At 51.4% G+C, this 11,682-nt stretch overlaps 1 protein-coding gene across 1 annotated transcript; it reads left to right on the plus strand.

Moving 5' to 3' along the window:
* Window positions 1–424: 424 nt before the first annotated feature.
* Window positions 425–10,990, plus strand: LOC113481834 (lipase member M-like; the record flags this gene model as incomplete). Its single annotated transcript, XM_026851772.1, has 9 exons — window positions 425–571; window positions 1,605–1,722; window positions 4,665–4,863; window positions 6,811–6,920; window positions 7,588–7,733; window positions 8,964–9,110; window positions 9,739–9,810; window positions 10,253–10,318; window positions 10,447–10,990. Coding segments are annotated over 9 exons (1,239 nt in total), but the record flags the coding sequence as incomplete, so codon positions are not given.
* Window positions 10,991–11,682: the final 692 nt, after the last annotated feature.

Below are 11,682 nucleotides of genomic sequence, written 5' to 3' on the forward strand. Positions count from 1 at the left end.
ACAGTCTTCCTATGAGGTTCTACCAGTTTCAGTTCATAGGCTCCCTCTGTTAATAGCGACTTCTGGGTGCAAAATCTAAGCAACAGAGAAACAGCAAAAGTATAGACGTAGTTATAGCCCAGACAACCTAAATGTGTTCCTTCCATAGCATAAACTCTTACTTTGGATTAATTTGCTCTGTGACAACTGGCCTGAGAGTATTTTCTGTTGCTTTCATTCTTGCATTATAAAGCTGTTTCTTTTCATATAAAAATGGGTCTTAGCTAGTACCAGATCCAGTTTGTACAGAGGAGTATGAAGAGGCTTGTGTGGACTGTAATGGAAGCTGGAACTGGCAATCCCCTCCGCTTCCCCAGCCCAGCCCATGCTATAGTATAATAACAATAATAACAATAACAATAATAATAATAACAACAACAACAACATTAACAATAACAATAACCACAATATTTTACACAGATGCAAGATGTGGCTGTTTATTGCAATCCTGTTTTTGATACAAGCACCCACGAACTCAGAAGATGCTATTGAGCAGAAAAAAGCTATAAAACCTGAAACGTTCATGAACGTTGTAAGTCAGAGCTTTGAATTTCCACTCTGAAAGTCCGTGGACATTGAGCTGGGGGAGAGAGGGATGAAGGGTATGTATATGTAGAGGGCTCAGGTCACCACGTGCTGGTTTTGTTGAGCAGTGCGATATGACTTTACCTCCTTACCATCATTAACAAGCCCTGTTTCCTGAAGGACTCTTCTTCCTCCTGGCAGTATTAAGTGCAAGTATCAGCGGGTCAGCTAGAGAAGGGGGTAATCCCAGCCTGGATTTGATCAGGCTTCTTCCTGGAGGGTAGAAAGTTGTTCATGGCTCCCCTCCTTCAGCTGCAGCAAGTTTCTCAGGGCTATGTCCAGGTGAGTCCTGAAAATCCTTTGAAGGTGGGTTTAGATGGACTCAAGATGTGGGCAATAAAATTGATGAAATTAATCTCTTCTGCCAACTGTGTGGCAAAGCGAGCATACAGTGATGTGTAGGCAGGATCACAGCTGGATTTCACCAGACAGAAACTTCCCAATCTCTGGAGTTTTCAGCATAAGTAGAGCTCGGGCAGAGCCTCAGGAGCTCTGAAGCAAATCCTATGGGACTTGTCCTATAGCTCTTCCAGTCAACCCAGCTCAGCAGGTTCAATATGCCCTGACATCTTATCTGCCCTGCACATCAGCTCAGAGCGTGACGTGACATGCTCTGCTGCCATTGTCAGCTGTCAGTAAATCCCTTTGGTTTCAGTCTTCATTTTTGGGAACATTTCAAATGCCTGTGCTGCAGGGGAGCCATGCTGCCTCCAGCACCCCTCCTGCTCACAGGCACAAGACCACAGCTGAGTGTCTCCTCTTCCTTTGGGCGTCTCACTGGGACAAGTGTGGGATTCGGACAGAGCATTCTCTCTTTAAAAGTCCTCATCTGGTCCACAGACACCCCAGGCAAACAATGTCCCAGCTGCCACAGTTTTTTGGTTTGGCAAAGGCATTCCAGTGGATGAGGGATGTGGTCTTCAAGTTAAATGAGCATCTCAGCTACAGAAAGCTTTCCACCTGGGTTTTTCTTTCCCCAGAGCCAAATGATCTGCCACAGAGGGTACCCCAGTGAGGAGTATAAAGCCCTGACTCATGACGGCTACTACGTCAGCCTGAACAGAATTCCTCATGGGAGAGAAAATCCTAGGAACAGAGGTATGGCTCTATTTCACAAGGAATCCAGAAAAAAAAAAAAAAAAAAAAAAAAAAAAAAAAAAAAAAAAAAAAAAAACTTAACATAGGGATGAATTTTATCAGGCCAGGGGAGTATTTACTGTTAAAGCTAAAGTATTTATTGTTGATATGCTGGACCTTGTTCTGCTATGCTGAACCTTGATCTCACCAACAAGGAGGGGCTGGTTGGGAGTGTGAAGCTCAAGAGCAGCCTTGGCTTCCATGACCATGAAATGGTGGAGTTCAAGAGCCTTAGGACAGCAAGGAGGACACACAGCAAGCTCGCTACCCTGGAATTCAGGAGAGCAGATTTTGACCTCTTCAGGGATCTGCTTGGCAGAGGACCATGGGATAAATCCCTGGAGAGAAAAGGGGCCAAAGAAGGCTGGGTAATATTCAAGGATCACCTCCAAGCTCAGGAGTGATGCATCCCAACAAAAAGGAAGTCAGGTAAGAACACCAGGAGGCTGCATGGATGAACAAGGATGTCCTGGACATCTCAAACATAAAAAGGGAGCCTACAGAAGGCAAGAAGCAAGGACAGGTAGCTGGGACGAATACAGATAAATTCTCTGGGGAGCTAGGTGTCAGGTTAGGAAGGCTAAAGCCCTGACAGAATTAAATCTGGCCAGGGACATCAAGGGCAACAAGTAAAAGCTTCTATGAGTACGTTGGTGACAAAAGGAAGACTAGGGAAAATGTGGGCCCTCTCTGGAAGGAAACAGGAGCCCTGGTTACCTGGGACATGGAGAAGGCTGAGGTACTCAGTGACTTCTTTGCCGCAGTTCACTGGCAAGTGCTCCAGCCACACTGACCCAGACACAGAATGCAAGGGTGGGGACTGGGAAAATGAAGAACCACCCACTGAAGGAGAAGCTCATGTCTGAGACCATCTAAGGAAGCTGAAGGTGCACAAGTCCATGGGACCTGATGAGGTGCATCTGTGGGTCCTGAGGGAATTGGCAGATGAAGTGGCTCAGCCACTGTCCATCATATTTGAGAACTCATGGCAGTCCAGCAAAGTTACCACTAACTGGAAAAGGGAAAATATAACCCTCATTTTTTAAAAGGGAAAAAAGTAAGACCCAAGGAACTACAGGCCAGTCAGTCTCACCTCTGTACCCAGCAAGATCATGGTGTGGATCCTCCTGGAAACTCTGCTGGAGCACATGGAAAATAAGTAGGTGATTGGTGACAGCCAACATGGCTTCACTAAGGGCAATTCGTACCCGATGAATTTGGTGGCCTTCTACAACGGGGTTACAGCACTGGTGGGTAAGGGAAGAGCAACTGACATCATCTACCTGGACTGGTGCAAAGCATTTGTCCCCCATGACATCCCTGTCTCTAAGTTGGGGAGGTGTGGATCTGATGGATGGAGCACTTGGTGGAGAAGGAATTGCCACCAATGTGCGCTCACAGCCCAGAAAGCCAACTGTGTGCTGGGCTGCACCCAGAGCAGTGTGGGCAGCAGGGTGATTCTCCCCCTCTGCTCTGCTCTCATCAGACCCCCCTACAGTGCTGGGTCCAGCTCTGGGGGCACCAATATCAGAAGGACACAGACCTGCTCGAGTGGGTCCAGAGGAGGCTGTGAAGATGCTCAGGGGCTGGAGCCCCACCCTGTGAGGACAGGCTGAGAGAGTTGGGGGGTTCAGCTGGAGAAGAGAAGGCTGCGGGGAGACCTTAGAGCGGCCTCCCAGGGCTGAAAGGGGCTGCAGGAACGGGGGGAGGGACTCTTGATCAGAGGGTGTAGGGATAGGATGAGGGGCAATGGTTTTAAACTGAAAGAGGAGAGATTCAGATTAGATCTAAGGAAGAAATTCTTCCCTGTGAGGGGGTTGAGGCCCTGGCACAGGTTGCCCAGAGAAGCTGTGGCTGCCCCCTCCCTGGCAGGGCTCAAGGCCAGGTTGGACGGGGCTTTGGGAAACCTGGGCTAGTGGAAGGTGTCCCTGCCCATGGCAGGGAGGTGGAATTGGATGATCTTTAGGGTCCCTTCCAACCCAAACCATGCTAGGATTCCATGGAATCTACAGTACTTCACCAATTTACAGTCAAGGCTTTAACAGTAAGCATAGGAAAGTGTGAGTGCAGCATAGCAACCACCTTTCATATCAAGCAGAGACTTGGTTTAAAGGCTCAGAGGGTGTGGCATATCTTAAAAGAGGTCCTCCTTTAATTTTTTTCCCATAAATCTGTGACTTTGGGGTTTGTGCAAGGTTTAATCCTTGCTGGGATGGGAGAGCACATTGCCGTTGCCCCTCCCCCACTCGCGCCGGTCGGGCTGGAAGTTAAACACAGACCCCGGCTAAAATAACAAGAAATTTAATACAACAGAGTGATAGAACAATCTGAATAACAACAGTATCAATGGTCACAACAATAAACAGCAATAACAGTGAACAAGACAAAAGATATACAGAGAAATACCGCTAAATGATCAAGGAGCAAACCCGCCGCGTGTACGGCAAAAACCAACACCAGAAGCGAAAGTAAAAAGGCTCCACCCCTGGACCTGACGTCAGCATGGTATGAATAACCCGGCTGGAGATCCCTTCCCTCTCTCTCTCTGCTGGGGAAAACTTTATCCTGGCTGAACCAGGACAGGTTTGAACAATCTCAGGGATGAGCCTGTACATCTGAGCTTTCACATGGTTGCTGTCAGTGGCCATGGTACTGAGCTTGCGGGGATGAGCACCTGGGGCCTGAAAGGATTAGGAGGGACACCTGCAGCTCTCCAGTTTAAGACAATGAGGGCAACCACCATGAGACAACTACGGGAAGGATTTCATCACCAGAAAACATCATTAAAATGCATATTTTATGTCCTCTGACGATGCAAGAAAGGGGATTTATTGGCCTGAATTTGGGATGACTAAGTAGAGATATTCTGGTTCAATTAAATGTGTTGTTTCTTTCACATCCAGGGGTCAAGCCAGTCGTGTTTCTCCAGCATGGATTCCTTGGAGAAGGCAGTCAATGGGTGGAAAATCTGGCTAACAACAGCCTTGCCTTCATACTAGCAGACTCCGGCTATGATGTCTGGCTGGGAAACAGCCGAGGGACAAGCTGGTCCCGGAAACACCAGAACCTTTCAGCTGACCAGGTTGAATTCTGGGATTTCAGGTGGGCTGGAGCTGATTAGAAAACCACGGCAAACTTCTCTGCCTGTCACTAACCTCTAGGCAGAGGTGGGTGCCTCCAAGCAGGCAAGTCAGAGTGCCTAATCCCTGAGTAGGGCCTCGCCCAGACCTCCTGGTGATGTGCCCAAAGTGGGTGCAGGCACCTGTGCAGACCTGCCTGCTGACATGGTGCAAACACCTCCCTGCTGCTGCCTGGCCCTGCCGAGAGCTCAGCGCATTGCTGCCTGTGTGGGGACACCTATCCTGCAGAGACAGCAGCCCTACCTTGGGGCTTCTGCAGGGGCCAAGCCCCCCAGCAAGGCGTCCACAAGCATCATTGCCACCTGCCCTTCTTTTAGATGTTGTCCACAAAAGCCTTGCCCCCAAGAATGGCTTTTTAAGCTGCTACTGCCTCTCCAGAGCTGATCTTCAGAGAAGTTCTGGATTTCCCAAGCTCATAAACATGCTTCCAGTAAGAAAAACCTAATAAAGTAGGTCTGTTTCACCATATCACACTAAAGGGTACATGAGCAGGAAATGGTGATCCATTCTGTTGTGGTTTGAGCCCAGAGGGCAACTGAGTACCACACACCTGCTCACCCTTCCCCCTCAGGAATGGGAAGGAGAAATAATGCAAAAGGCTCTGGAATCAAGATAAGGACAGGGAGTAATGACTCACCCATTATGGTCACTGGGCAAAAGAAAAAGACAGATTCATTAGGGGAAGGAAAAGAACATCACTTTAATTCAAACACTAACAACAATGCTACTTAACAGACAGAGTGGGACAGTGAGAAGCATTACCACGTCTTAAAAACACCTTTCTTCCTCTCCTTCCTTCTTCCCAGGCTCAGGTTCACTCCTGATTTCTCTACCTCCTCACCCACAGCAGTGCAGAAGGCAAGGAATGGGAAGTGTGCTTAGTCCTGCCAGTTTCTCCTCCTCCTCCTCAGGGGAGGACTCCTCACACTCCTCCCTTGCTCCACTGTGGGGTCCCTCTCACAGCACAGTCCTCCACAAACTTTCTCCGATGTGAGTCCTTCCCACAGGCCACAGTTGTTCCTGAGCTGCTCCAGCATGGGTCCCTTCCCACGTGTCGTTGTCCTCCCAGTGCTGAACTGCAACAGCGGGGCCTTCTTCCCACAGAGTTCCGAACTTCTTCAGTCACAGCCCCTGCTCTGGCGTGGGGTCCTCCACAGGCTGCAGGAGGGCATCTGCTCCCCCGGTGACCTCCATGGTGGCAGGGGGGTGGCTCTGCCCTCCCCCACGGGCTGCAGGGGAGGATGCACTTGCGCACTACCACCACCTCCCTCCTTCCTTCCCCTGACCTCGGTGTTTGCAGACGTGTCCTCACAACTCCTCACTACTCCCACTCCTCCTCCCAGGTTCCCCTTCTTAAACACGTTATCCCAGAGTCACAGCCACCATCGCCAATTGGCTCAGCCTTGGCCAGAGGTGGGTCTGACTTGGAGCCGGGGAGCTTTGAGAAGCTTCTCACAGGGGCCACTGCTGTAGTCCCTCCCCTGCTACCAAAATCCCCACCACACACACAGACCCAGCACACATTCCCTTCTGGGAAAGAGTGGCTCTAGGAGCAGAGCTGATGCTGTCATCCTGATGAGAGCCAGCTCTGGGTCTGCCGAGCTGCTGTGTGTTGCACCTGGACACACAGCTGGCTGGGCTCTGCACAGGTTCTTTACTGCTAACCATGGTTATGGGAGGACTAAGCCCTTTCAGGGAAGGATGAGGCCATGGCAGGAGGAATGGCTTCAGACCCTGTGCAGTTTCACTCAGCACAGGGCTCTCCTAGCTCATAGGAATTTTCTCATGGAAAATCAGTCATATATGTTAAGCCCTTCAGTAGACAATCAATGCAAGATAGCCAAAATTCACAGGTAAGTTTTCTCTCCTGGTGTTACCTTATAACTAACACAGTGCTCCTGTGTTGCAGCTTCCATGAAATGGCAATGTATGACCTCCCAGCCATGATCAACTTTGTTCTGCAGAAGACTGGGCAGAAGCAAATATATTATGTTGGCTACTCCCAGGGCTGCACGATCGGTGCGTTAGAAGGGGTTGCCTGGACCGTCTTGAAAATATTTACTTTGGTGTTTGTAAGCAGAAGGCAGAGAGGTCCTGTCTTTGTGGGCTGCCAAGCAGACAGGCTAGGTGGAAAGTGTCATGCAGTGAGAAGTCCCACACAGCCATGGTTTTCATACAAGACATCTGGGAGGCCCAGTGGGCTCTTAGGGTAGTAAGAAAGCTCCTGGTGACCTCTCTGAGCTCTCTGCTGCAACTATAATTCAACCTAGACAGCCGAATTGCATTGTTCCACATCAAAACCAAAGGCATTCTGCATGGACTTCACAGCTTCTGCTTTCCGATGAAATGCATGGTGCTTCTTTCACCAGCTGGGCCATCAGGGGTATAAGATAACCTCTGTGACAATGACACCTTTCAGGAGTGGCTGATGGAAATGACAGTACTGTTCCTTTCACCTGGACTTCCCATCAGTCTCATCAGCCACTTCTAACAATAGGAATAAAGGTGTTGTCTCAGTTTGGAAATCTCTAGCACTAATGTGAAGCAGAAAGGTGGCAAGAGATCCCAGATTTCTAAGGGGATAATGCCAGCTAAACAGATCTGGGCAATGGGTCGAAGCAAACCCTTGGATTAAGCACCTGAAGAAAGATAGACCAAGTCTCAGGTTGTTTTTCTGTTTTCTCAGCGTTCATTGCATTTTCATCCATGCCAGAACTGGCTCAGAAAATCAAAATGTTTTTTGCCCTGGCTCCAGCAGTGACAATGAAGCACACCAGAAGTCCCATCATGAAAATGACCTTCCTTCTGGACAGGCAATTCAAGATGCTCCAGGTAGGGCATTAGTCCATGCTTTCCCCCCCGAACACACTGGTGCTAGAAAAGGTATTGTGCCCAGATGCAGTCCCCAGGGCTATAGACACGGCAGAAAACTGTTAATTCCTGCTGATTTATAAGCACAGATAAGATGCAGGTGCAGGTGCAGTCCTGCATGGTCACTTTGTTGAGTGCATGCCTGCCTTCCACCTGTAGGATCTTCAGGTGTTGAAACTGGTCTTTCTATAGGGGCGCTTGTTGTCCCGATCCAATATCGGGGAGGGTTTTTAAACAATCCCAAGAGCGAGATTAAGACACAAACGAGGTCAGATGCTGCATAACCTTATAAACTTTATTTTCTATAACAACTAATTAGAGCGATAGGACAGAGAGGAAAAGAAAGGAAAAGGTTGGAATCCCTAAGCAAGAACACAGTAGAGGCGCAACTAATTACCACCACCACGACCAGGGATCTGGCAATGTTCTGTCGGTCCGATGATGCTCCACGTTCCTGGCTCCGAGTTGGTTCCCCTCTTCTAGTTGGTTTCCCTCTCCCAAGGAGTATGCAGTCTGTCTTTTTTATAGTCCCCGTCCCCACAGTTTGTCCACCCATTTCCACGGGGCTCGTTGTTGTAGGTGCCACCCCGTGGTCCTCCGTGCACACATGCCCGGGTGTCCATGGTGGTCGTGCTGGCGAGGGGCCGATCTGTCTCGCTGTGGTTTCCCCTCCACCCGTCTCACGCGTAGGCGCAGCTCAACGGGGGACTGCTGGGACTGCTGATGTTCTCATCTAGGGCGGATGTGGTTTTCGTCGGGGACTATGTGTTTTCTTCAAAATGTGCTCCTTCATGCTGAGTCAGGAAGTGGTCGTAAAGTTCCTTACACTTGTTGAATGCCCGGACAGACTGCCTGGAAAAGAGCAGCTTTGCTGTGTTGATTTTAATGACAGTGAAAAAATAATTCAATGCTTGGGAGAGATGGGGGGAAAGAGAAGAGTCCCAGATACTGACTTCCCTGGTGTGCATTCAATCAGCATCACCTACTGCAATGAGCTGTACATATCTTCGCAAGGCAGGAGGGCAAAGGGTTTGACTCCTGCAGGAACTGGGTGCCAGACATCCCCTCACTGCCCAGCTGGTGGGACAGCTCATGGGGACACTGGCCAGCGGCTGGTCAGGGTAGGCAGTCCAAGGGCTAGGCTGCAGGAAGGGAAATGCCAAAACACAATCCTGACCTTTGTTTCTTCAGCTTCTGCTCGGCAGAACGGATGCCTTGCTGCGGATGAGGAAGCTGTGGAGGTTTCTTCCCAAACTGTGTAGGCACCCTCTGCTGCACAAACCCTGTGCCAACCTCCTCTTTCTGCTGGGTGGCTACAACGAGAAGAACCTCAACATGGTGGGTGCGCTGCTTGGGAGGCCCTGACAGCACCCACTGGTTCTGCTGACCCCCCTGCCTGCTGCCTGCCCCCTCCCTGCCAAACAGCACGTCCAGCCTGTTACAGCCGCTTGCCCTCAGCACTCATGGGCAAGCAAATGCTGCAAGGGCAATGAGTGTCCTTCTGCCAGATCCTGCCCTTGCTGCTTCCCCTCCCCAGATAGGAGAGGCTCTGCTGGGTGAATGCCAGTGGCCAGGTGGCACTTGACAGCATCTCCGAGTTAGGGCTCCCTGTCACCAAGACCAGGTGTACCTCTCACCAGCATCCCTGAGGCACAGCCCCTGCTCCTACCCACCTTACATCAGGTCTGCTGAAACAGCATCTGGATGACCATGGGAAGTCACTAAGGACTTGAGCACAGTCCCCTGAGCCCTGATGAGATATCTCTGGGAGCTAAGGGTACCCCATTCTTCATCACCATTTTACTCCTGGAGCTGTCTCAGAGCAACTGATATTTAATGAAAATTATATTCCTGAATCTGACCCAACTCTCTAGGCAGTGTGACTCAGCAGTGGCTGGTTTGGCAACTGCTGTCCATGCTCCTGTCCACTGGAAAGCAGCAATAGTTTAAATACATTTCCTTGCAGACACAGCTGGATGTGTACACATCCCACTATCCGGATGGGACGTCTGTCAAAAACGTGATACACTGGGCCCAGGTAGGTTCCCTGAAACGCAGATGCTTCACCCCAGGGGTTGTCCCTTCACTGAGAGTCTCTGTACTCTGAGCCTGAAGTGTCATGAGAAGGTAAGGATGATCAGGTTGTTGAAGGAAAACTCGCCAACATGAAGACCTCCAGCACACAGCTGGTCATGAGCAGGTTTTCAAAGGCACAAGTGTTGCACTGGGACTGCCAAGGAGTTGTTGCATGCAACACCTTGGCTTGTCAACCCATAGCTAGGGCAGTCATGGAGCTGGAGGTCAAAGCATCTCCCTGTTTAAAAATGTGGACAGTCTGGCTTTTTCGGGATGCCACCTTCTCCTGCAATGTCTGTGTGAGCATCCTCTCATGATGTGGTCCCTCGAGGAGGCCGGGAGATAGTGGATCCACACAGCAGTGCTCACTGGCTGCCCACTGCAGATCTATCCTCCCCTCCTAGGTGCTGAAATCGGGAGATTTCAAAGCCTTCGACTATGGCAGCAAAAACGCAGCCGTGTACCACCAGGTAGGAGCTGCAGCAGCAATGCTGGTGGCTGGAGACTCGAGGGGACTGTTCTGGGTGGTGTGTGGGTATGGGCTGGCTCGAGGGGGTTGAACAAAAGCGGTTTCTCAGTGGTGCCCGTGTCCCTCCAGGACACACCTCCCTCCTACCGGCTGGAGGAGATGCCTGTGCCCACCGCAGTGTGGTCAGGGGGGGAGGACTGGGTGGCTGACTGGAGGGATGTCCGCCTGCTGCTGCCCCGCATCGCCCATCTCGTCACCTATGTCCACATCTCTGACTGGAACCACTGGGACTTCATCTGGGGCTTGGATGCCCCCAGGCGCCTCTACAGCAGCATCCTGGTGATGATGGAGGGGTCCTGGTAGAGCAGCGACTCCCCAGGGAGATGCCAGTGGCCTGGCCCCTCTCCTTCGACCAGGGCAGCCCAAGGAGGTGGTGGGACATCCCCTGCTGTCCCCTCCTTCCTGCTGGCCTAGCATGCTTGTGGTGATGGTGCTTCCCATGCATCCCTTAGTCATCAGGGTTTGTCCTCCTCGCTTGAGAGCTCCTCAAGGACCGGTGGCACTGTGCAGGCAGGGCAGTGCTGGGGTCAACTGAGGCGTTGGAGCAGGCAGGAGCCACCAGCCAGGCAGTCATGCTGGAAGTGCCCCAGGGTGATGGTGGAGCTGCATCCTGGGCTGCACAAGAGGGACGTGGGGACCATGCTGTGACCCCACAGTGGCTGCCCAGCAGGTCAGGACTTAGAGCACCTGACCCATGAGGAGATGGGAGGGATCTGGTCTTCTTGGGTCTGGCTGTGGGGAGGCTGGGGAGTTTGAGATCAGCCCCCGACCGCAGCACAGGCAGGGATGGAGGGGGTGAATGAGGCCAAAACCTTTTCGGTAACAACAGGCAATGCAACGAGGTGTGTCAGCCCCGGATCTCAGCCCAGGGGGGGGTCAGGTTAGATGTGGGGAACGCTTCTTCCTGCAGACAGCTTCGCAGAGAGGTGGAGGGTCTCCGTCTGGAGGGGGCTCAGGGCTCAGCTGGGCCAAGCCAGGGGCTTGCCTGCATCGTTTGGTCCCAGGGCTAGGTGGCTGGAGATCCCTGGGGATTGCTGCACGGTTCAGCGCCAACATGCCGGGAATGCCCATCCTCCATCCCTGGGAGCAGTGGCTCCAAATGCCCCGGGGCTGGGTCACAGGGCCACCATCCTCTGCAAAGCTGCCACCAACTGGTGTGCAGCCCCCCCTGTGTGGTCCCACCCTGCTGCTTAATGGAAAACCAGAAATAGGGAAAATGCCTCTGAAATAAATACTGAAATGGGATTTCAGGAGCCAGTGCCACAGCTCTGACACCCCCCGCTCTTCCTTGTGTGTAAATATGGG

This window comes from Athene cunicularia, assembly GCF_003259725.1.
Source record: "Athene cunicularia isolate RWA chromosome 6 unlocalized genomic scaffold, athCun1 chr6_part2, whole genome shotgun sequence".
NCBI classification, from domain to species: Eukaryota; Metazoa; Chordata; class Aves; order Strigiformes; family Strigidae; genus Athene; species Athene cunicularia.